Source organism: Brachyhypopomus gauderio, chromosome 18 (assembly GCF_052324685.1).
Source record: "Brachyhypopomus gauderio isolate BG-103 chromosome 18, BGAUD_0.2, whole genome shotgun sequence".
NCBI lineage: Eukaryota > Metazoa > Chordata > Actinopteri > Gymnotiformes > Hypopomidae > Brachyhypopomus > Brachyhypopomus gauderio.
This window is the reverse complement of record NC_135228.1, coordinates 4,332,817-4,359,763: the sequence shown is the minus strand read 5'-3', so window position 1 is coordinate 4,359,763 and position 26,947 is coordinate 4,332,817. Positions and strand designations below refer to the sequence as shown.

Sequence of the window (26,947 nt, the reverse complement as noted above, 5' to 3'; positions counted from 1 at the left end):
TGAAGATCACATCTGAATCTTCACATCTCTGATTATATGCACAAGGCAGTGACCCCTAAGGTACTCCAGCAGACCTCTGAGGTCTACGGACCTCTTTTTTTTCATGACATTGTCTCTAAACTTTTGTCTCTAAACATATACAGTACTTCTAGCATTTTATCCATATATTTCACATCAGAATGTTCACAACAATCTCAGCCCTCATCCCAATGAAGTTACATTTGCCCTAGAGTACTGCATAAATGTGACAGAGGTATAGAGGCGGCCGGAGGTAATGGCTGTGTGGCATAACATAACATAAACTTTATTGATCCCCGAGGGGAAATCCAGTTTCCCCAGGACCCAGTGTAAAACACCGAGAACCTAGAGTGGCCACACATCAAGAGAGCGCTGCCGTACAGATTACAGGAGAAACATAGAGAGATAAACATCAGGAGGAGACAAAAAAATATGACCACAGATTATTCTCACAAACAGGACAACAGTCTGTGTGCATGCAAAAAATCCCCATAGCACATACAGCATTGATAACACAGACAGTAAGCAGTGAGAGGCGTGGTCCATTCAGAGGGGGGGGGGGGGGGGGGCAGAGGCCTGGCACAGAGTTTTTGTGTCAAAGTTCGCGGTGGAAGGCGAGAGCCATCTCTGACAGTCTCTGTGTGGGGGTAGGAGCAGGCAACCAAGACAACGACCTTCTGGGAGAGATTTGTTCGGGCGCCAATGCAGATAATCATGAATGAAGAATTTAGCAAGGAGCTCGTCCTTGAGTGTTTGAGCACACAAACTCCCCTTAAGTCAGCGGTCTCCCAACTGATCCAACTTCACGCGTAGGGCATTGATTCCATCCATGATCAAATCCAGCTTTTTAAAAGTCAGTCTGTGTTCCAACAGTTCCAACAGCTCTACCCACCGCGTCAATCAAGTTAGGCAATTTTCGTGGGCGTTCAGACCCCACTCTTTTAATTTCCCTATACACCAGTTACACCTAATCCAATCGGCAGAACCCCAGTGATCAAAGTTCCAAATAATATCCTCAACATCTTCCAGGGAGAGAGGCGCAAGACACAAACTACGCCACGTCCCCCCTGAGCCAAACACATATCCAGATGAGGATGGTCCGTCCAGACATGTGGGTTCTCCCAAACCATGACTCCACGTGGAAAAAAAAGCCAATTTCATTGATGTAATGTTCTTATATTATTGAAGAAACTTGGGTTCGTCAAACAACTTATTTATTAACAAAACGAGTCATATGCATGTCAGTACACCGTGACATGTTCAGCATTCGTTTTCCTGCTCTTTTTCTACTCCCAGCACACATCCGGGTAAGTACAACATATCTGATGCCATCTGGTGGCAAGAGGGCAAAACTGCAACTCATTAACTATCATTGCATTCCCCTTTTTTTCTACAGATGAACCATTACACACAAACCCTTTTATCTAACAATCGTTATATTTCTTATTAGCAGTTTGTATCTGTAAATTACTATTTTTATTTTATTTTTTTTGTATAACACTCATATTTGACTATTAACTTAACATTACTCAATAAACAACATACTCATGAACGCAAATCCCAATGAAGAAGAGACAGTTCATAGTGCTTATAGATTCAGTCTATCAGGTGCTTTGACAGTGCGTGATGATTTTCTCAACACTGGTAAGTCAGTCTCCACAGCTCTCTGGTGATCATCCTGCGGTGGATCATCTGATGTGGTGGAGATTGGATCTCCCTGCGGATCTTCATCAGTCTGCTCTTGACAGGTGTCTTGTGTTTTCAATAGACTCCGTCTATTTCTCCTGAGGACTTGACCATCTTCTGTTTTGATATTGTAGGATCTTGGACTCACTTCCTCAAGAACTGTTGCTTTCTTGCTCCAGGTGTTGGAATCATGTAGTCTTACAGTGTCATGCCTAGCCAGTGGTACCAAGCTCCTTGATGACTTGTCATAATTTGCTTTTTGTCTCTTTTGAAGATGTTTTTGTTTCTGTTTCACTTCCTTTTGTTTCTGCTCAGAAGTGTATGGAAGTGTGGTGCGTAGTCTGCGTCCCATAAGAATTTCTGCAGGGGACAGGCCATGCTCAAGAGGCGAAGCCCGATAACTCAGCAAAGCCAAGTATGGATCAGACTGACTTTCTTGTGCTTTCTTAAGCAGCTGTTTTACTATGTGCACACCTTTCTCAGCCTTCCCGTTTGATTGAGCGTACAGGGGGCTAGAAGTTACATGACGAAAGTCATATTTTAGTGCAAAATCCTGAAACTCTTTGCAGCTATAGGATGGACCGTTGTCACTGTACACAACTTGAGGAATCCCGTGCCTGGCAAAGATTGATTTCATGTGCTTAATCACACAGGCCGCTGACATGTTGGAGAGCAGTGCAATCTCTGGGTAGTTGGATAGGTAGTCGATCACAAGCAGGTAATTCTTACCATCCAAGGAAAACAAATCAGTCCCCACTTTTTTCCAGGTCTCGTCAGGTATTTCTGTGATTACCATGGGCTCTTTCGGCTGCTTTGCCTGATGTTTTAGACATGTGGCACATCTTGACACCATTCTGTCTATATCAGCATTTATGCTTGGCCAATAGATCGAGGTCCTAGCCCGTCTTTTGCACTTTTCTATGCCTAGATGTCCTTCATGTAATCTCTTAAGCATTTCTGGTCTCAGAGACTGAGGAATGACTACTCTGTTGTTTCGCAACAGCAGTCCATTAACAAAGCTCAGCTCTCCTCTAATATTGTAATATTGTTGACACTCACCCCTTGGCCAATCTTCTTTTATCAGCTGGATGACTCTCTGTAAAATGACATCCTTCTTTGTTTCATCAGCGATCAGCCTGGATTTCATGTCGGACATGGGCAGTGTCTCAGTGATCAGGTCCACATGAAGATTCACTTCGTTTTCAGTGGAACCCTCAGCCTTCTCCTCGCTCTGTGTGGTTGCCCTCGACAGAGCATCAGCTACCACTATGTGTTTTCCAGGTGTGTAAATTAGGTCGAAATCATAGCGTTGTAGCTTCATCATGAGCCTTTGAATGCGTGGTGACATTTCACTGAGGTTCTTTTTGATGATGGATATTAGCGGTTTGTGGTCTGTCTCTGCTACAAACTTTGGTAGGCCATACACATAGCCATGGAACTTCTGGAAACCGTACACCAGACCCAAGCACTCTTTTTCGATTTGGGCGTAGCGGCACTCAGCACTTGTCATCGTTCTCGATGCATAGGCGACGGGCTTCCAGTCTTTTCCACATGCCTGTAGTAGGACAGCTCCAATGCCATCCTTTGATGAGTCGGTTGATATCTTTATTGTTTTTGACGGATCGAAAAACGTCAACACTGGTTCTGTTGTGAGAGTTGTTTTTAAACGGGACCATTCTGCCTCATGTTCAGATGTCCACTTGAACTCACACCTGTCACGCAGTAGCTCTCTCAAGTGCACAGTCTTGGAGGATAAATTTGGTATGAACTTTCCCACGAAATTAATCATACCTAATGCACGCAGCACACCTTTTTTGTCTTCAGGTCTTGGCATTTCCAGTATTGCCTTGATCTTGGTTTCCTCTGGCTCAACACCAGCTGCTGACAACTTATCACCCAGAAAGGTGATTTCCTTCTCTCCGAACTGACACTTGGATCTGTTCAGCTTCAGCTGGTACTTCTGGACTCTCTGAAGCACTTTAGTAAGCCTTTCATTGTGTTGCTCGAGAGTAGATCCCCATAAAATTAGGTCATCGACATACACTCGTACGCCTTCAATGCCCTCTATGATGTGCTCCATCGTTCTGTGGAATACCTCTGGAGCGGAACTTATGCCAAAAGGCATTCTCTGGAAGCAGTAGCGCCCATACGGTGTGTTGAAAGTGCAATACTTTGTACTGTCCTCATGCAGTTTTATCTGCCAGAAGCCTTGAGAGGCGTCCAATTTACTGAAGTATTTGGCACCGGCCATCTCGCTTGTTATCTCATCTCTGGTAGGTATTTGGTAGTGTTCTCTTTTTATGTTGTTATTCAGATCTTTTGGATCCATGCAGACACGTAATTCTCCGTTCGATTTTCTGACACTCACCATTGAATTCACCCATTCTGTGGGCTCTTCCACTTTCTTTATCACACCCAGTGACATCATTCTATCCAATTCTTGCTTCAGCTTTTCTCGTAGGGGTGCTGGAACGCGCCTGGGAGCATGGACAACTGGCTGTGCATTATCCTTCAGTTGTATCTTATAGGTGAATGGCAAGACTCCAAACCCCTTGAAGATGTCTGGGTACTGGTCCACTATTGACTCAACACTGGTCTGGCTATTAACATTGTTAATGCAGTAAACCCTCTTCACTAAGCCTAGTTTTTCACATGCAGTGTCACCTACTAATGAGTCATGTCCATTTGGAACAACTACAAACATAAGGTCATGCTCTCTTCCTTTAATTCGCACTTTTAGTTTGCATACGCCTTTCGTATCAATGTTGTGTCCATTGTAGGCTTTGAGCTTCACTGTGCTGGGATGGATGCGTGGTTTCACCTTCATTGCTCTAATATCACATTCACTGATTAAATTGGCCTTTGCCCCTGTGTCTAGTTTCAGGGGAATGACTGCACCTTTTATTTCTAGTGGCACAATCCACTTGTCCTTCCTAACACAGGTTCCATTTGTGCACTGTTCAATGTCCTTTGGCAGTGCTGCCATGTTATTTTCAGCCTGCTCTACCATGCCGACAAAGAACGAATCAGCAAGCTCCGTTTCCTCCACTGTGTGGACTCGCTCTCCGCCACCCTGTTTCCCTCTGGAAAAACATTGCTTAGCAAAGTGATTCTTCCCTTTACATTTGCTACATGTTTTACCAAATGCTGGGCATTGTCTTGGTACATGCTGATTGCCACATCTTTTGCATGAAAACGTCTCCGTGTTTTTTTGTTGTTTTTTACTTGGTTTCTGCATTTGCTTATTCACTGCAGCTACGGGCACCGTTGCACTCTCCTGATCCTTCTGCCCACTGAATGTTTTTGCATGTAGCTTAGCCAGTTCGCTCGCATTGCCAATTTTAATAGCCTCGTCCAACTTTAATTCTGGCTCCCTCAGTAACCTTTCTCTCAATTTTTTGTCGTGCACTCCGATCACAATTTGGTCACGAATCATTGAGTCTTTCAGTTCCCCAAAGTTACAAGTTCGTACTTTCAATTTCAGGTCTGTCACAAAAGCATCGAAACTTTCCGTTTGCAATTGCATGCGGGATCGAAACACATACCGTTCGAGGGTCTCGTTCCTCTTCGGCGAACAGTGCTCATCAAACTTTTCCACAACCTTGTCGTACTGTTCCTGGTGGTCCCTTTCAGCAAACACAAACGTATTAAATACCTCCACAGCCTGAGGTCCCGCGACGGTGAGAAGCAGTGCTATTTTCCGCGCGTCTGGCTTTGTGTCCAGGCCCAGTGCTTGCAGATACAAGTTGAATCGTTGTTTGAACGCGCGCCATTCACAGTCCACATTTCCAGTCCAATTCAGAGGTTCGGGCGGTTTCACACTTTCCATGACTTCTGTTGGACCACTCCTGGTACCATGTAATGTTCTTATATTATTGAAGAAACTTGGGTTCGTCAAACAACTTATTTATTAACAAAACGAGTCATATGCATGTCAGTACACCGTGACATGTTCAGCATTCGTTTTCCTGCTCTTTTTCTACTCCCAGCACACATCCGGGTAAGTACAACATATCTGATGCCATCTGGTGGCAAGAGGGCAAAACTGCAACTCATTAACTATCATTGCAATTGAGACCACCTGATCAAATCCATTTTCTTTGAAAAATTCGAAGAGCAACGCCAGGTTACTAAGACAAGACAGAGAATCTAAGCTGAGCAGGGCAGAAGGGAGGGAGTGCAGGAGCAGAGATAAAGTGCGACCGCTTCTCTTGAAAGCCGGAAGAAGACCATGATCTTTATTATCCATGCTCACTTAAGAAGAAAAGCTAAACACAAAAAGCAACAATGCAAAAGCTCACGAAGAGCACAGAACAAAAATAACAAGAGACAGGCTCGTGTGTGTGTGTGTGTGTGTGTGTGTGGTCTTATGGTCTTATAGAAATAAATAAAATGTAATAAAAAAATAATAGGTCAGTCGAGAGATTGGTCAGTCGAGAGATTTGTAATTGTGGGTGATTTCAACATTCATTATGAAAATCAATCAGACCCACTGAAAATCGCCTTCGACTCCATACTAGATTCAGTAGGTATAGCCCAAAATGTGATAAGGCCTACTGTCACGTCCAGCCCCTCCCTCCTTCCTGGTCCCGCCTAGCTCCCGCTCCCATTCGTCCCTCCGTCTGTCTGTCACGCCCTCGTCGTTAGTCTTGCACACCTGAGTCTTGTTTCACCATCTTGTCTCTGTGTATAAAAACCCCCTAGTGTTGTTCTCCGTTGTCGGTCATTCCCTGTACGTAAGTTCTTCATTGTTCCTTGATTGTGCCTTGTGATCGGTTCATGCCTTTGCCCTTGTACCCTCTCTGTTTCGTTACTAGTCTTCGAATGTTGATTTGGTTTCCCCCCTGTGTTCCGTGCTTGTGTATACTTCGTGCATGTTCCTCGTCTTAAGTATCTCTTGTAGTTTTATTTCTCTGTCTGTTTAGGTTATAGTCTACGCTATTGTTATCCCAGCATCATTGCTCCCCTCGTTGTATACCTCCACTTACGTATGTTTCATAGTTCTCGGTCCATTGTGGTTTTTACGTTTACATTTTTCCTGTAGTTTAGCTTACCCGTGTAGTTGGTGTCCTCTCCCTATCGTTCAGCTTAGCTCCCTCTGTTTTCTGTGTTTTTACTCTCTCCATTAAAACCCCTTTAAATTCTGCATCTGCGTCATGCCTGCCCGTCACAAACGTTACACCTACCCACCGCTGTAAACACACCTTAGACTTAATACTTACTTACGGATTAAACATAGAACGTTTGGCAGTCATCCCCCAAAATGACGCCATTTCAGATCATTCCCTACTAATATATGAAATGGCTTTATACGATGTACATCAGATGCGCAATACAAAAACCACGCGCACTATCACATCCGACACTGCAGCAACATTTATAAACGTACTGCCACAGCTACCGAACACTATGCCACTGCAGCCCAATGTATTAGAACAGGCAACACAACAGTTTTATTCCACACTCACCAATAGCTTAGACAGTGTAGCTCCAATTAAAACAAAATTAATTAGGGAGAAAAAGCTTGCACCATGGTATGACGAACACACTCGTCTTCTAAAACAGGCAGCTCGAGCAGCAGAGCGAAAATGGAAATCCACCTCACTAGAAGTGTTTAGAATCACATGGAAAGATGCCATAGTCAAATATAAACATGCCCTAATAAAAGCTAGAGCCGCATACTATTCGACACTAATAGAAAACAACAAAAATAACCCTAGATTTCTCTTCGCGACGGTATCTAAACTAACAAGAAATATCAACGACACTAGTTCTAATACAGCACTTACACACACTAGCGATGAATTTTTAAACTTTTTAAATAATAAAATAGATAATATCCGACTACAGAGTCATAATACATCACAGCCTAACCTCCAATCCAACCCCAGTATCCAAAAATATTACTGAGCTAAATGGCTTCGATCCTATATCGCAAAAAGAGCTCACAACACTGATTAATTCGTCTAAGCCTACATCATATATATTTGACCCAATTCCAACCCGTCTATTTAAAGACCTACTCCCAGCCATTGCAGGGCCCTTACTTAATATGATTAACTCCTCCCTTAACCTAGGTTACATGCCCAAACAATTAAAATGCGCCGTAATTAGACCCTTGATTAAAAAACAGAATCTCGATCTGCAGATTCTAGCCAACTATAGACCCATTTCTAATCTCCCATTTATCTCTAAAATTCTAGAAAAAGCAGTTTCCAATCAGTTAAACCACTATCTCCAATCAAATAGTATCCATGAAAAGTTCCAATCAGGATTTAGACCAAACCACAGCACTGAAACAGCTTTATTCAGGGTAGTGAATGATTTACTAATATCGGCCAATAATGGGCTCGTCTCGTTCCTTATACTGTTAGATCTTAGTGCAGCTTTTGATACTGTAGACCACAACATTTTGCTGGATAGACTAGAAAGCATGGTAGGTATTAAAGTCGCACTCTCCTGGTTTAGATCATATTTGACTGACCGCTTCCAATGTGTATGTGTTAATAATAAAACCTCTAAATCTGTGCAGGTTAAATATGGTGTCCCACAAGGGACATTCCTAGGACCACTTCTATTCACACTGTACATGTTACCCTTAGGCGAGATTATGCATAAGCACGACATCAGTTTCCATTCCTATGCAGACGACACTCAGCTATATTTATCGGCAAAACCCGATGATTTAGGCGCAAACAGTAAAATTGAGAAATGTGTAGAAGAGAAAAAACATTGGATGGCGTGTAACTTTCTAGCACTAAATCCCGATAAAACAGAATTAATAATAGTTGGGTCTGCGAGAGACAAGATACATAATGTAGCATTAAATCTACATTCTTTTACTATAACCCCCAGCGCAGAGGTAAAGAACTTAGGCGTCACAATAGACCCAGATCTCTCGTTCGATACACATATTAATAATATAACTAGGGTAGCGTTCTTTCACTTGCGCAACATTGCTAAAATTAGAAACATATTAAATATTAGTGATGTGGAAAAACTAATCCATGCATTCATATCCTCTCGTTTAGATTATTGCAACAGTCTCCTAGCTGGATGTTCTGGTAAATCGATAAACAAACTCCAGCTGGTTCAGAACGCAGCACCACGAGTTTTACCAAAAACTAAAAAGTTTGATCACATTAGTCCCGTACTATCGTCATTACACTGGCTGCCAATTAGATTCCGTATTGACTATAAAATACTCTTATTAACATATAAAACGCTGCATGGCTTAGCTCCAGACTATCTTAGTGAACTTATTGAACAATATAACGCAGCGCGTTCACTTCGTTCGCAGGACGCAGGGTTATTAACTGTTCCTAGGATCAAAAAGATCACAGCAGGTGGAAGAGCCTTTTCTTTTAAAGCTCCACAATTGTGAAATAATCTTCCAGCCTCTATTCGGGACTCAGACACAGTCTCAATGTTTAAAACTCGATTAAAGACTTATCTGTTTAGTTTGGCCGTTGATTAATCTGTTACATATTTACTACATCTCGTATCTTTTCTCCGAGGTTCACCTGGAGAGTAACATTGCAGTCGGAGCCTACAATACCAGCATCACTGTTCCGACACGGAATGAAAGCCTGGCGTTCATCAACAGACATTTATAGTGACAATATCAAAACCCAGAACTTTCATTTTTACCTTTACTTAGTCTGTTTGTGTGATTTGTGTGTGAGTTGTGTATTTGTCTGTATTTTGTGTAATTTGTGTGTTAACGGGCCACCCAATGGAGGATGGGTTCCCTTTTGAGTCTTGGTTCTCCCGAGGTTTCTTCCTATTCCCCACCATCACAGGGAGTTTTTCCTTTCCACTGTCGCCTTTGGCTTGCTCATTAGGGTTCTGGACCCATAGTATTGTTAACCTTTTAAATCTTGTAAAGCGCTTTGTGACAACATGTGTTGTGAAAAGCGCTATACAAATAAACTTTGATTTGATTTGATTTGAGTTACATATCAAGCTTCATGACAGTGGCGTTCACACATAGACATTTAGCACCACCAACTCTGCCCTTTATCAACGAAAGTGCCCTTTTGAAACTTCGGTTTTCATTTTACTGAGGTCGGTTTGAAATTATCTTTTGAAAACCTGAGCGATTAAAAACAATGCCCTGAAATGAGCCACCACCTCGCACACACCCGACCTCTCTCTTCCTTTAACATCAGATGCGCTGCAGCAGCAGTTCAGTTCAGCAAGTGGAAGGAAGCGTCTTCAGCACAGCACACACGCTCACAGATAGACTTCTTCTCCCGTCCCCACCAGCCAGGTCACATACACATCAAGTAAAATCGTACTGTTTGCCCTCTAAGCCCAATGTAAAATCATTTTGTTGTGCAGTAAAATGTCTCATACAGCACCAAACTACTCAGCATTTTTAGCTGACTGGTCACCTGATAAACTAGTCGCTCAAGCCCAAATCAATGATAGATAACGTGAGGACGACCACATACAAATAAGGTAGAGTTTGCAAATCTATGTGTTAAGCTGAACGTTTTCTGTTTTGTTAGGCAACATAAATTAACACATTCATTTGTGAAAGAAGAAACGGGAAGTTCCCCATTACCTGTGAAAAATGCCCATCTGCATTCATGTAATGACAACACTCAGTAGCCTATAACTCCTTCTCCTACTTTTTGGTCTTTTTACTGTCTTAATTGTAGGCCCATATTGATTTAATAATTGCAAAATATTTGCAACAAGGCCTGCAGACAGTGGAGAGTAAACAGAAGTACATGACTGTATATAGTTAATATTGGATATGAATTTTATCAGTTGGCTGCGTGACTTTTCTCCATTGAAAACTCACATTTAGAGAATGTTACAAATAAAATGTCAAATTTCATTCAACATGTGCTTGTAATTTTTTATCAATCAATCAATCAATCAATCAATCAAATTTTATTTATATAGCGCTTTTTACAACAGTTGTTGTCACAAAGCAGCTTTACAAGTGCCAAGTCCTAGCCCCCAGTGAGCAAGCCAAAGGCGACAGTGGCAAGGAAAAACTCCCTAGTTTATATAATTAAGTGTACCACGTGCGCTAAAAAGTGCCCTTCAACAACCCCCCCCCCCCCCCCCCCCCGAGCACTTGCCCCCCAAAATGTCTGTGCACGCCACTGCTTCATGAAATATCAAAATTCATGTGTGCAAGTGGAAAAAATTACGGGGGGGTACAAATTCATTAAAGGGCGCTGAATCTAGCCCTGGTTAACACTGTTCCGCAGACATTTTAAACATCCAGGGCTTATGCAAAACGAAAAGGCATTAAAAAGGTTTATACCTGACGCGTCGCGGGTGGCGCGAGGGTCTGGCGAAAATGACATAATCGCTGTGGCTCCGCCCGTGCGCGAGAGCCTCGCGCGCTGTCGATTCGCGAGGTCCTGCACCTCTCGAATTTTGTAACTTTGCGCGCCGCGCCTCAGCGCAATGATCAAAGTCATGTTTGCAGGGTTCATACACCTTGAACACAAGGTGGAATTTAAGCACTTGTATGTCACTTTCAAGGTCCAGTTCAATATTTCCCAGCGCTTAATTAAGTTAAATATGTATACATATACTCAAAATGATTCGAAATAATTCGCTTTTAATCACATCATTTAATGGTTGTTTATTTTCAAAACGCCCAATCTTAACGTCTTGACGTTCTCTCATATTTCGTCCTGGAATTACAAGAGGCTCGTATTTGTTAACGTAATACAAGAGAACTGTTCAGTCAGAAAGCTATTTGTTGTGAAACGAAGTAGTTACAATTTCAAGCATTTTAAAGTACTTTTCAAACCTGAAACACAAAGCAACATTAAAATTCATCATAAAGCTTCATTCCTCTGTTGTTGAGGGGTGTTTCTTTATATTACCACATATCGTTTCGGAGAACACTGCACGCTGAAAGTAAAAACGCTTCCTCCATTCGCGCAGGGTAGCGCGAGGTGGGCGGAGTGACGTGCTACGGTCACTCGCGAAAGTATAAACCAGGCTTTAAAAAGGTTCATTACTTCCAATTGCTTGCGCCCCACCTGCAATGCCCCGCACTTTGAGAAACGCTGAGTTAATGTATAACGAACATAAAAGTTCATAGTTTAGAAGCCAGACATCACTATCACTACTGCGTTCTTTACCAGATCTTATTATGAGGTGTTAGGCATTTTCTGACTAAAAACGTATGAACTATCACTACTGGAATTATAATTTGCTGGTTTCTGTATTTTCTTATCAGGAATTTTGATTGAAAAATCCAAACTCCACAAATGCAAACTGACGAAGAAATACAATAAAATTAATGAAGGAATCTCACAGCATGGAAACTCAACCCCTCTAAATGAGATCTACACAGAGCTCTACATCACAGAGGGAGGGAGTGGAGAGGTCAATAATGAACATGAGGTGAGACAGATTGAGACAGCATTCAGGAGACCGGCAACACAGGAGACACCCATCAAATGTAATGACCTCTTTAAAGACAAAACCATCAGAACAGTGCTGACTAAAGGAGTTGCTGGAATTGGGAAAACAGTCTCTGTGCAGAAGTTTATTCTGGACTGGGCTGAAGGAAGAGCCAATCAGGATGTCCTCTTCATATTTCCACTTCCTTTTAAGGAGCTGAATTTGATAAGTGTGAAAAAGTTCAGTCTGATGGATCTGCTTCATCACTTTTTCCCAGACACACACCATTTAAAATTAATAGACTGTAATGCTTACAAAGTAATTTTCATCTTTGATGGTCTGGATGAGTATCGACTTCCTCTAGATTTTCACTACAACCAGAGCTTATCCGACATAACTGAGTCAACCTCAGTGGATGTGCTGCTGACAAACCTCATCAAGGGGGATCTGCTTCCCTCTGCTCTCCTCTGGATAACATCTCGACCAGCAGCAACAAATCAGATCCCTCCTGAGTGTGTTGACCTGGTAACAGAGGTACAAGGGTTTAGTGGCCCTCAGAAAGAGGAGTACTTCAGAAAAAGAATCAGTGATCAGATCCTGGTCAATAGGATCATCTCACATATGAAGTCATCAAGAAGCCTCTACATCATGTGCCACATTCCAGTCTTCTGTTGGATTGCAGCCACTGTTCTAGAGACAATGTTGGGAGAAGCAGAGAGTGGAGAGATCCCCAAGACTCTGACTCAGATGTTCATTCACTTCATGATCTTTCAGATCAAACACAAGGACAGAAAGTACCATGGCAAAACTGACACTGATTTTGACCAGACTAGAAAGAGTGTTCTGGCACTGGGAAAACTGGCTTTCCAAGAGCTGGAAAAGGGCAACCTGATCTTCTATGAGGAAGACCTGAGAGAGTGTGGCATTGATGTGAAAGAAGTGACAGTATACTCAGGAGTGTGTACCCAGATCTTCAGAGTGGAGTGTGTGCTGCACCTGGGGAAGGTGTTCAGCTTTGTGCATCTGAGTCTTCAGGAATTTCTGGCTGCTTTATATGTATTTCTCTCTTTCATCTCCAACAACACAAATGTGCTGGAACAGCAAACCACTGCAGACCTACATGACCTTAAAAGATCAACAATGTCTGACTTCCTTAAGAACACAATGGACAAGGCCTTACAGAGTGAGAATGGACACCTGGACCTTTTCCTCCGATTCCTTCTGGGCCTCTCACTGGAGTCCAATCAGACTCTCTTACGAGGCCTACTGACACAGACAGGAAGCAGCTCTCACAGCAAAGAGGAAACAGTCAAGTACATCAAGGAGAAAATCAGGGAGAATCCCTCTCCAGAGAAATCCATCAATCTGTTCTACTGTCTGAATGAACTGAATGATCATTCTCTAGTGCAGGAAGTCCAAACATACCTGAGCAGTGGAAGTTACCCATGTCTCATTAGAGCCAGACTCTCTCCTACTCAGTGGTCAGCTCTGGTATTTGTGTTGCTGAACTCAGAAGACGATCTGGAAGAGTTTGTCCTGAGGAAATATAAAAGATCAGAGGAATGTCTACTGAGACTGCTGCCAGTGGTCATGGAATCCAGAAAAGCTGAGTGAGTATTTTCATTCATAAACACATTACAGCACTGGTCATGTGTTGCCATCTGTCTCCTGAACCCCATTGTAACTAATGCATTATGGATTGACTGTTTCACTATTTAATGCACCAACTGACCCACCCCTTAATCTTAAAGTGAAAATCCTTCTTAAGTGTCTTTGTTTGTGCTGCTGTAATGATGGGTGCGGGCCGAAGGACAAGGCACGAAGTCTGTCACAAACACAGACGTTACTTTTTATTTTAAGTGATATTGCGCAGACAGCGCACATTAAACAGTAAAACACACTAATGTGACTCTGACAAAGACAAGCACAAGACACTGCGCGAACACACATTAAATAGACAAACCACATAAACCCAGAGTGATCACAAGGCGAGCCACACGTGAGACCGATGAACACACACACCTACGGAACTACATAAACGGACCTAACTAGACGTAGATAACATGAACACACGCCCCAAGGGGAGGGGTCCGGGGCTGTAGCATGACAGGTGCCTTTCCTTTGACTACACCAAACACATCACAGCAAACTTATCACACATCTAGTGTTAGGGTCTGTCTGTTTTCTCTCTCTCTCTCTCTCTCTCTCTCTCCTCTCTCTCTCTCTCTCTCTCTCTCACACACACACACACACACACACACACACACACACACACACTCAAATACATTGATTATCACTGTACTATTACTTTCAACAAACACATCACAATAATCTAAGCCCACACAGTTATGATGAGACCCTTTAAAACTCCTAATTGTTGTGCTTGTTTATAAATGGTTAATGAATTCATGAAATGGTGATGTAAGCCTGTAAAAACTATAAATAATAAACACTGAGCCATGGTCAGATTAACAGAACCTCCATCCACCAGGGTTGAGTCAGTGTCAGACTGGATAGGAAGGGCAGTTGATCCACCCAGAAATTGAGAGAAGAGAAAAAAAAACAGTTATAGCTGCATTAATGTTTACCAGGCACAGTATAGCTACTGGGTGACCATGTATATGGTCCGAGTTTATCATGGATTTTGTCACGGTGAGGCGGCCCCCTACCGGTCGCCTCTGTCCACAGCGGCTGTTGTTGTTGTTTTTTGGTGACGTCATGTGCGTCCCTCAGGTGGGCGGAGCCCGTGATCCGTCTCACCTGAGGGTCGTTTGTTTGCCTATATATGTCTTGTCTTTGTACCAGTTGACCGCTGGTCATTATATCCTTAATTTGGATCTTTTGCACGGGTTTTGGTTTGCACACTTTCTATTAAACCATCCTTTTTCCCTGAGACTTGGCGTGATCGCTTCCTTTTCAGTTGCTCACACCGCCCGTCACAGAATGACCAGCCACCCTTCGGAAGCCGCCAGTCTCTGTTACTTTCTCCTTCGTTCGTGGTCATGTCTCGTGGTAAGTGTTTGTCTACGTGGTGTTTTGTTTGTTGTTGAAGAGCCCCGCCGTGCTGAAACGTTGTGTGTGTGTGTGTGTGTGTGTGTGTGTGTGTGTGTGTGCAGCACGGCGGTGACCAGGGCAATTGACCCCGGTCGGGCTCTTTGTGTTGTGTGGTCACACGTGTGTGTAGGTGTGTGTGTGAGTGAACGGACGTATGGATCAGTATGCGTCGCTCGTTTGTTACTCGTTGAATGTTTTATGTGTGACGCGGTCGCCGCTCGTCACGGTCGCCTCGCTCCCCCGTGTGTCTAGTGTTTTATGTGGGGAACGTCTGCGAACTCGAGCGGCGCATCACCATTGTGTAGAGCGCGCATGTGTGGATCCTGTCCGTTTGCCGTTTTGCACCGTTTGTTTTGTCTAGTCTTTGCGTGTTTGTTTTGTCCTAGCGTGTTGCGTGATTTGTTTTGTTTCATGTAATTCCACGCATGCTCCTCCCCTTAAATGTGTGTTTGGGGGGGGGGGACCGGCTGTGGTCCCGTGCCACGGGGTGTGGCACGGAGGGCGTCGCTCCCGAGGGAGGCCCTGAGCAGGGTAGGGCGCGTGAGTGTTTTGTGTATGTGTGCGTGTGTGTATGTCATGTGTTGCAGGTTGCTCCTGGCGGTGAATAGTGGCCCTCCTGGACCTTGTGGGATCTCCTAAGTAGGCAGGAGCCCCCTTATGTGATGGGGTGACGGGAGCCCGGTCTTAAAGAGTTCCCCCTGGAGGGTGAGGGCTCCCCGGATGTATGGGGACCTGAGGGCTCTTCTGTCTGAAGAGCTCCTGCTGAAGACAGAGGTCCCCCCTCATGCTCGGTGTGACCAAGAGGTCCTGGGGTGTAGCCGGCCCACATAGCGAAGGAGTGTTTCCTCCCTGGAACCTCCGGTGGGGTGGAGGAGTCCACCTTGCTATGTACTTCCCCGTGAGGGGCGGTCTCCCTGGCCGGTTAGGGTTGCCCAGGGTCGAGGTGCGCCGAGATGAGAGGTAGGTCCAGGAGGTGGTTAGGGCCGTGCCCCAGGGAAGTAGCCTGCACGCACGCACACTTTTGTGAGGCTCTTTGGCTAAACGCCGGTTAGGGCGTGTGGTTTTGTGTTGTTAACGGCCCGGTCGGTCCAGGGTCCCGCCCAGGGAGGTGAGCTGTTTAATGTTGTGTTTTATGTTCCAGCTCCTGGACTGCAGGAGGTGTGTTCCTGCCTGTCTCTGCCTTCCTGCCCCTTCGTGTTTTGTGTGCAGCCGCTGTGTGCCACACACCCAGTGGAGGGGAGTGCGGCTTGGTGGGGGGTCTGTCACGGTGAGGCGGCCCCCTACCGGTCGCCTCTGTCCACAGTGGCTGTTGTTGTTGTTTTTTGGTGACGTCATGTGCGTCCCTCAGGTGGGCGGAGCCCGTGATCCGTCTCTCCTGAGGGTTGTTTGTTTGTTGTATATCCTTAATTTGGATCTTTTGCACGGGTTTTGGTTTGCACACTTTCTATTAAACCATCCTTTTTCCCTGAGACTTGGCGTGATTGCTTCCTTTTAGTTGCTCACCCCTGCCCGTCACAAAAAATAAGTTATGGAATGCTAGGAGTTGTTACGCTACAGCCCCGAACCCCTCCCTTCGGGGGTGTGTTAATGTAGTCCCTGTCTTTATATGTACGTCCGCGGGTGTGGCTGGGTGTGTGTGTGTTCACTTGTCTCGTTAGACTAATGTGTTTCACGCGGTGCTTGTTAGGCTACGTGTATTTAGTGTGTGTGTTCGTAGTGTTTGTTGCTCGTCTTTAACGTGATCTGTGTTTATTGTTTATTGTGAGAACTGTTGCGTGTCTGACTGTAGTTTCAACACGCTGTGAGTGTTTACTGTTTGAGCCATCTCAACTGTTTCGACACGCCGTGAGCGTGTCCTGTGTCATTTAAATAAAACGTAGCCTTTCTGTGAACGCACCTCGTCTTCGTATCCTCGACTCCCTCGCACCCTTCACAGAAAGACGAGCCGTAAGGATGCCAGGATTCTGGCCACCGGGAAAGAGGGCAAGCAGGCATGGGACCAAGAAGGGAAAGCACCAACGTGCTCCCTCTCCCAGGTCCCATTGCACGCCCTCACCCGGTGCGCAGTGCGACGTACTGGAAATAGCCTCAGAGAGTGCGGAAGAGCGCAGGATCGCCTACTTCCAGCGACTTGCTCGCGAGGCTGAGGAGGAGGGACTGGCAGGCTACTACCGTGGCCTCGCGGAAGAAGCCTGGTCGAACCGTGCCTGTCAGTTGGCGAGGGACTCCTCCCCCCTGGCAAGAGAGGTGCACGTAGGCACGGAGAGAGACGTCATGCTCGCCACCACTTTGCCCTAATCGACTACCGTTGCTTTTCCAAATTCTCATTTGGCCAAATTTATGGTCAGTGAAGCATCCTGTAAGCATCTAAACACAGCCTCTCCAGCTGTTCTGACCAGGTATTTGAATACACGATGGCATCGTCAAGATAGGCTTCACACTTGGGTAACTCACTCAAGACGCGATTCATTAGTTGCTGAAAGGTTGCAGGCACGTTTTTCATGCCAAAAGCCATGACCGTATAGCTACTGCAAACAGTTATCCAGGTGTAACAAAGGCAGATATGTCCGATGCATGGGCCGTTAACGGGACCTGCCAGTACCCCTTTAAAAGGTCTAGTTTGCTCAAGTAGGTGGCTGAGCCTACACAGTCGTCCACTTGTGGCAAAGGAAAAGCATCTGACCGAGTAATAGCATTTACCTTGCCATAATTGGTGCAAAATCAAGATGTACCATCAGGTTTAGGAAGAGGATACAGGGTGAACTCCATAGACTGGTACTTGGGATGGCAAAACCATTCTCCAATAAATACTTAACTTCAGCTTGCATACATGCGCGCTTCACAGGTCTTACTCGATACGCATGTTGCTTCACAGAAGCATGGTTACCAACATCAATGTTGTGAACAATTTCAGTGGTCTGTGTGGGAATATCAGAAAATAAACAATGATACTGGGTAATCAATGTTTTGATATCCCGACTCTCACTGGGCTCTAAATGCGACAAAAAACCATCCAAGTCTCGTAATACAGCAGAACTCGATAACCGCGCAGCTGTTACTGGCGTAGACAGGCGCAAGTCATCTTCTTCCCAAGCAGGCATCAATGATACGACAGCAGAAAGCACAACTGTTTTTGATAGATCTCATGAAATGTATCATTTCAACATATTCACATGACAAACACGGTTTTCATTTTCTGTCAGGTGTCCGTATGACATAGTTCGTCTCACTGCGTTTTTCAACGACCTGATATGGTCCAGAAAATTTTGCTTGCATCGCCAACCCAAATAAAGGCAACAAGACCAACATTTCATCACCTGCCTGAAATGTACGTGCAAGGGCAGTTTTCACACATATCTCGATCACGTACCTAGAAATAATCGATCAACACTACAATAAGTGCTTTCAGACAACGGTAAAATCCCTTCTAAAAGAAATGACTGTGCAGCACCGGTATCTCATAACACAGACACTGGGCACTTTGTCTCTACCTGACCTGGAATAGAAACCACCCCACTGGTCAGAAAAGGTACAAAAGAGGCAGACACCACAATCCTCGACTATTTTGATCAGAGCAACCTCCTTATTAGACGTCTGGGCATTCTTTCGTTTTAATACTCGAGAATCAACTATTAAAAGACATGATTTTCGACAATAAAAGCATACTCGAGTCTCAGAGACCTTAAAATTGTCCATCTCTTTCTCTCTCTTCTCGCTCACAGAGCGAGGTATTTCATCAGAATTGACATGTCTAGCTCGATTCGCCCATACAGCAGAACTGTGAACGACTCGTTAGAACATACTCATCAGCAGCAATAGTAACCTCAGAAAGACTCACGTATTTCTGTTCATTTAAATACAACAATAGTCTCTCCGACAAACCACTCTTAAAATTTTCCAACAGGATCAATTCTCGAAGCTGCTCAAACGTAGTAACTTTACTTGCCTTACACCACTTATCAAATATCACACTAAGTTCCCTCGCGAATTCTACATGGGTTCGATTGGTTGTTTTCCTCAAAACTCTAAAGTGTTGTCGATAGCCTTCTGGGACCAACTCGTTGGCATGCAAAACAACAGTTTTAACCTCATCGTAATTAAAACTCGTCAATAGGTAAGGCGGTAAACACCTCTTGGGCTTTTCCTACAAATGTACATTGTAGCAAGTGTCCACACTTCTTTCACTTTGGCCATTTCAAACCTGTAGCAACATGCTTGAAAGCATCAAAATACAAATCAACTTCTGCTTCACTAAATTTAGGTACCAATCTAATTTGTCTACTAACGTCAAAATCAGAGGGCTCACCTGTATGTCCAGTGGGAGTCAGACGCTGTGAAGACACAGACTTTTCAACTCTCTTAGCTTCCAACTCTAGATTAAACGTGTGTGTGCATGCGTGCGTGGTGCTATGTGTGTTGGGGGGGGGGGGTGCTATGTGTGCACAAGTGTGTGTGTTGATCTGTATGTGTGAGGAGTTTTAGGAGTTTTTCTCCTCTCTACAGTCTCTCTGGCTGCAGTATTAGAGAGGAAGGCTGTGCTGCTCTGGCTTCAGCTCTGAGGTCAAACCCATCATTACACCTGAGAGAGCTGAATCTGAACTGGAATAAACCAGGAGACTCAGGAGTGAAGCAGCTCTCTGCTCTACTGGAGGATCCATACTGTACACTGGAGAAACTACAGTGAGTTACTTACTTACTGGCTTTATACTCACAAAAACATTATATAGTATGTTAAATAAATATTATATATTTTATATGTAATCACTGCACATGTCTCCTGAATAGACACACAGTGCCTGTGTTTCCACGAGTGTGTGTATGCTGATATGTAAGTATGAGGATTTTTTCTCCTTCTCTCTACAGTCTGTCATACTGCAGTATTACAGATGAAGGCTGTGCTGCTCTGGCTTCAGCTCTGAGGTCAAACCCCTCAACACACCTGAGAGAGCTGAATCTGTATGACAATGAACTAGGAGACTCAGGAGTGAAGCAGCTCTCTGCTCTACTGAAGGATCCACACTGTACACTGGAGAAACTACAGTGAGTTACTGAATTACTGGCTAGTTATAACACACACACACACACACACACACACACACACACACACACACACATCGAAGCTTGTTTCTTCCTTCTGCTGTCAGACTATACAACCAGCACTGCCCCAAATCATAAACAGAAGACTGTAATTTGTAAATAATGTACACAATTTTCTTTTTTTGTAACCCATTATAATTTATCGGAACTTGTGCAATCTTCTTTAAACTGCGAAGTTTAACTCCTTTTTGTATGCTCTCTAAGCTACTGTAACACCACAATTTCCCCATGTGGGATTATTATTATTATTATACACACACACACACACACACACACACAGTTGACCTGACAGGGAATACACACTTAAATAACAAAAAGTCAAAAGGGCAGACAGGTGTGCGTAATCTCAATAAATGGGTGATTGTAAAGGAATGAGGGATTGTGTGTATGGGCCTGCCTCTGTGTGGGTGGGGCCAGTGCCCCGTGAAGGACCCCACCCCCCCCCGAAGATCCCACCAGCCTACTTTAACCGGGCCTGACTGGCCAACATAGGGCTGGCAAGTCAGGATGGGATTGATGGAAGGAGGTGATGAGGTCAGGATCCAGGATTTGCGACACCAGTACCCAGCTGCGCTCCTCAGGACCGAACTCCTCCTAGTCCATGAGATACTGGAGGGCTCCTCACCTCCAGGACCTGAGCAGGTCTCTGCGGGATCTGAGCACCTCATAAGCTGCACTGTCCTCCATGTGCATCAGCGGTGGGGGAGCCTCCGAGCTGCAGCTGCCCTGGTCCACAGTTTCTTCATCCTTCTCGCACAAGTTTCAGGACGGACACGTGGAAAGCTGACGACGCACGGCTGCAAGATCCAAGTACTGCTCAGGGAATATGGTGATGTGCCTCCAGGCTCTCCACGCTACACGTGATGTTCTCTTACACACGAGGTAGACCACCTAGTGATAGTGTTAATGCTCTTGCAAATGTGGGGATTATGTGCACATAGGTGCTGGCCGTGAGCCCTGGCGCAGTCTCTGCAATGCTTGTTCACATATCCTCCCTTTGAGAGGATGATTAAAGACAGCCTTGAGCACCCGCACGAACTCTGGATAGATGGCTAATAGTGGCCAGGAACCGGTGTGACAGTTTAGTATCAAGGGCAATACCCCGGGAGTTACACATGACCGGGTAGCAAGACTGCAAGGGTGGGTGTGGATTATGGAGGTGGACGGTATTAAAAGGGGTACTCCAGCATTACTGTGCACTGTTTTATTCTCTCACTTCACATTTGCAGACGAATCAGACAAGTTACACTTCACAACGAGGGTTGTTAAGTTTAAGTTTGCACCAGAGTATACTTCTAACAAACGGTTACCAGCAGCTAACCGCCGTCCTCTTTAGCAGGCACAGGTGGTTGGTAATGATGTAACATTTGAAGCGATGCCTCGGAGCATGTATCAAGCAAAAAGGGGCGTGCCAGATGAAGCCCCGGTTCGAGGCGTGTGTCATTACCGTAAAAATCACGTGACTGATGACAAACGAGGCCTCGGATTCAGTTGTCTACGTCATCGTATTATTTTGAGTGTCACAACCTCATAAAGGGGGTTTGAGCCTTGCAGACCTTTGTTGGTTTTGAGTTGGCGTTTGGTGTTGTGAGAGGTGTGCAATAGTTAGAGTTAGTGATTAAAGTTCTGTTATGAAATAGATTAGATCAGCTATTATTTATTATTCAAATTATTATAGACTTTAAGCTAGTTGTAAGCTAGGTAGGCTTCTAAGGCGTCTAAGTAAAGGAATCGACTCAACCCCAACACTGTTAAAAAGCTTTATTTTACAAACATTTATTTTAAGTATTTATTTTACGTGTTCAACATCACATCACTCAAGTAATAATATTTCCATGTAAAAACACACTTCATTGGGACGTGGCAAAAATATTTTATTTTATACACAGACATTCCAGTTTTCTCTGACTCAGAATTAATTGAGTCTGTCATATATCCTTTTGCACAGCAGCTGTCACTAGTGAGAGGCTTCGGGTAATGAACCTTTTGGTGAACCTTTGAGCTGGAAAGTCCCATTGGTTCATGAAGCCTCGTTTTGCCATCACTAGTGGTTGGTGATCGCAAGTCACATCATGAACAAAGAGGAATCTCTCCCATACACCTGACTAGGCTTTTTATACTTATAGCCCCACACCCGGCTAAACCAACTTCCCCTACAAGGGACGACGTCCTTTAGACTCGACATAAAACACATTTCACAGATACAAATACATACATACATACATATAGTGTCCCCAGCTACTATCCCAAAACAATGTGTCTTAATTATATTTAAAAAGCTTTACATATACTAGGGACCCTCGTCACCCCTGCAGGTGTATCCATCCCTGCTGGGATAAGTAACTCCCTTTGTATCAGCAGTTCTGTTTTGTGTCCATGTTTCGGTGACGGGCTACCTTGCACCATCACATACCCCCCTCCTTACATCAATTGTCTTCTTCATGATGTGAAAGGTAATCAGCAGTCACATTTTCCTGGCCCTTGCGGTAGCAAACCTGGAACTGAACAGGTTGCAAGGATACCACCGTGTTATCCTCGCATTAGAATTCTGCATCCGCCGCATCCATGGTGCTCTGTCTCCAAAACAAAATCATGTCCCATCAAGTAATATTTCAATGAGTCCAACGCCCATTTAACCGCCAGTGCCGCCTTTTCAACTGTAGAATAGTTACGCTCCCTTGGAAAAAGCTTTCTACTGATATATAATATTGGTTTACGGTCTTTCTCCTCGCCCTAAAGTAAGACCGCCCCCAAGCCATTTCCAGACGCATCAGTTTGCACAGTAAAAGGTAGGCTAAAATCTGGGCTTGCCAAAATTGGTGCTGAGCACAAAGAATCTTTCCAATCATTAAAAGCTGCCTCCATTTTATCCACTTGTGGCCGGATGACGCCTCCCCCTAAAATATATCCTAAATAGGAAACGGTTCCTTTCGCCAGGTGACATTTAGCGGGATTAACCGTCAAAACGGCCTTATGGATTCTCTGTAGCACTTCCTTCATGTTGTAGGGGTTTCACCTACTAACAGTGAAGACTGGGTATCTAGTGTGTGTGTGTGTGTGTGTGCGCGCGCGAGGAGGCGGGAGTTGTAATCTCAGTTCTCCTATAGAGAACAAAGCAACTAAAATGGTGCCGACTTTAAACAGTAGAGCAGCGCGGCTTTATGTTAATGAGCTCAGCTGGTTTATTCCAACATGGTCAGAACAAAGGGCAATGGAGCTGGCTAAATAACTAAAAATTTATGTGGTGTGTCTGAGAATGGGGAAGACTACTGTAGGTACCATGCAAAACCAGCAGGTGGCAGTACCACTGGCAACACATGGAACAAGCTTGCTTTGACGGAAGTAAGGGTGTGTCTACAGTCCAGAGTTGCGTCCGAAATCGCGTACTTAAGCAGTACGTTCTAGATTTCGGTGCAGTACGTTCTTCCCAACCGTCAAAGCAGTACGTTATTTAAGTACGAAATTGGTCAGTATGCATCCATCTTACCTGTCACATGACCTATGACGTTACGCTACCAAATTAAAAGCCCCATTTGACAGTTTTCTAGTTTATGGTCTGTTCGCGATTTACATTAGATTTGCTTCATTTACATTTACATTTGCTTCATTTACATTTACTTCATTTACATTTCATTTTACATTTACCTCGTCAAGACAGTTCTTGCGATGGTATTCTCTGCAAGACGGCGTCGAGTAGTAGCTCGGAGAAGATTCCTCAGGAATTTGATCATTTACCTCAGGAGAAATGTAAGTACCGCTATCGTCTTTAGCAATCGTAGCCGGCACTTACTACATACATATTTGTGCTATATTACTGATTGGACAGCACAAATCAATGACATCTTAATAATAAGATGATTAAAAATACAGCTTCAAGTTATATTTCTAGACCAGAGGTCACTAACAGGCGGACCGCTGTCCGGATCATACCTGTCAAGTGTCCCGTTTTGGCCGGGACAGTCCCGTATTTTACCGCTCTGTCCCGGCGTCATCCCGTATTTTTATTTGTCCCGTATTTCCGATATCTCAGGCCGAAAAAAATATCCAGTTTATTTACCTCAGATCCCCATATATGATTCAATACGTTACTAGTTCGCTAGCTCTGGCGCCATCCACCGGCGATATAACACTTAATCTGTGTCCATTTTACGCCCCCCTTAACTCTGCAAATTTCTATTTCCATGGTCCGCAACCAACGGACCCAAATGCCATCCCATCCGGACCCAGAATAAATTGTTAAAAATATTTTTAAATTTTGACGGGAGAATTAATTTTAAACCGGAGCATTTATTTCAGCGCTATTGAAAAAAACACTCCGTTACAAGTGTTACAATCGCCACCTAAGCCACCCCCCACGCCCCCCCCCCCCCGCGGTCGCCGCCGCGATTAGCCCTGTTAGTGGAGCTAGAGTTAGTGGAGCTTCGAGCGTAGTGGTAAATATCTGGTTTGAATACCGCGGAGCAAAAAACATTCTTTGTGCTCATGATTATGAAATAATGTATAGTCAAACCACTTTCACAAAAATATTTATTCAATTAATTTATTTTACAGTAAATAAAAAACCAAATTCTAATTGGATCAAATAAATAAAGTATTATTATATTAATAATTAATTAAACTATGTGCATTGATTTACAGGATGGGAGCCTGACGTATTGTCACCTCAATACAGCTGTGCCCGTCTTGCAGCTGTATTGAGGTGGTGGAGACCTCAGGGCAGATTTCAGACTCTCCCGTGAGACCATCACCTCACTCAGTAATGCACTGAGGCAGGAGACTGATCATGGGTGGAGCAGGGACATCGAGCTGTTGGTGTTCCTTTACTGGCTGGCACACGCAGCATCCTATCGTGTGGTCTCCCGAGCGTTCGCCATCCCAAGATCTACTGTGTGTGACATTGTGCACAGAATGAGCAAGGCAGTCAGTGGCATTTTGAAGAGGGTCATCATGTTACCTGCTGGTGATGAACTGGATGTGGTAGGAGCAGGATTTGCCCAGTTGGCTGGATCGGCGTCCTTCAAAGTGGCAGTTGGCGCCATCGACGGGTGCCACATCAGAATAAAACCCCCATCTGCCAATGCACAGTGCTACCTGAACAGGAAGCTTTTTTATTCTGTGCAGCTGCAAGCGATCTGTGACCATCAGGGAAGGTTTATTGACATTTTTGTGGGTTACCCTGGGTCTGTACATGACGCACGGGTGCTGAAGAACAGCCCTATATATACAAAGAGGGCCTATACCCACCTAGAGGAAGGTGCATCCTTGGTGATGGTGGTTATCCGTGCATCAGCGCACCAATCCAGCTCCTGACCCCTTATCGAGAGCCTGTGCAGAACCCTGTACAGGCTCGTTTCAACAGCAGACTCTCTCGGGCCAGGAACATAATTGAAAGAACATTTGGAATGCTGAAGACCCGCTGGCGATCCATTTTCTTTAAAGCCCTTGAGGTGAGCCCTGTCTTCGCACCCGAGGTTGTGGCATGCTGCGCTGTGCTCCACAACCTCTGCATTGCTCACGGCGACATCATAGATCATCAACATTAACAAAAATAAACACTTGAAATAGATCACCTTGTTTGTGATGAATCTATATAATATATGCGTTTAGTTTTTTTGTATTTAATTACTGAAATTGATTAACTTTTTGATATAATTTACTGAGATGCACCTGTATTAGTTTCTCTATCTCCCTGCTGTAGGCTGACTCATCCCCACCAGAGATTAGACTAGTGATGGTGGTATCAGCAAACCTCAAGAGTTTGGCTGCTTCACGGAGGCACAGCTGTTTGTGTAGAAGGAGAAGAGCAGGGGAGAAAGGACAGGGCTTTGTGTGGAGTGAGCCCTGATGGTCCGGGAGTCAGACACGTTTTCCAACTTTCAAACGCTGATTTATGTTGATTTGATGCCAAATTAAAATATTAAAATCATTCCAAATTGTACTCAGACTTGTTGGGTGTAAATGATGTATTACCTTTAGGTTATGAATATCATTTAGCATTAAAGTTTAAACAGAAAGCTTGCTCCATCAATACATTCAAAAGATCTATGAGAATTTCTACTCAGTGTGGCTACTGATCAGAAGACTAAAACTTGTTTAATTAATGAAGTTGTTTGGGACAAAAAGATCACACACATACTTTATGCATAAGCTTGAAAACTATGCCCTACCTATAGTATACCTATAGTATAAGACTTGTATAAGACACAAAATCTAAACATATTTAAATTAAATCTACAACCTAACTATTTCTAGTTGCAAATGTATTACTGTCATCATTCTCACAATATATAATAACACCAAAAGACTTGAAAGCTGATATACAACTATTTATTTTTTAGCTAAAATCTCCAATACATTTAAAAATCTTTCCTCTCTCTCTCTTGCCTCCCTATCCCTCCTTTCCTCTCTTATTCTAGCTTCTGCATCTCTCTTCTCTTCTCGTGCTATTGTTTCCCTCTCTCTTCTTTCCTCCCTCTCCTCAGCCTCTCTCCATCTTCTTTCCTCCCTCTCCTCAGCCTCTCTCCATCTTCTTTCCTCCCTCTCCTCAGCCTCTCTCTGTCTTCTCTCATCTCTTTCCTCAGCCTCTCTCTCCCTCTCATTTTCCCTCTCTTCCAACTCCCTCAAATAGTCAATTAAATTCCCCCGCCTCTTCTTGGCAAGGGGTTCCTTTACAGAGGGCAGTGGCTCAACAGCAGCACCCTGGCCA

The 26,947-nt window shown here is 44.2% G+C and overlaps 2 protein-coding genes across 2 annotated transcripts in view; both read left to right on the top strand.

Moving 5' to 3' along the window:
- The window catches only part of LOC143482209 (NLR family CARD domain-containing protein 3-like), a 44,744-nt gene extending 19,744 nt beyond the window's left edge, over nt 1-25,000 (top strand). The window contains exons 4-7 of the mRNA XM_076980504.1: nt 11,924-13,700; nt 19,648-19,824; nt 20,008-20,184; nt 24,880-25,000. Of these exons, the coding sequence (XP_076836619.1) occupies nt 11,924-13,700; nt 19,648-19,824; nt 20,008-20,184; nt 24,880-24,892 (2,144 nt within the window). The 3' untranslated portion in view covers nt 24,893-25,000. The remainder of the gene's footprint in view (nt 1-11,923; nt 13,701-19,647; nt 19,825-20,007; nt 20,185-24,879) is intronic.
- The window catches only part of LOC143482194 (NACHT, LRR and PYD domains-containing protein 12-like), a 250,500-nt gene that overhangs the window by 201,171 nt on the left and 22,382 nt on the right, over nt 1-26,947 (top strand). The window lies entirely within an intron of this gene.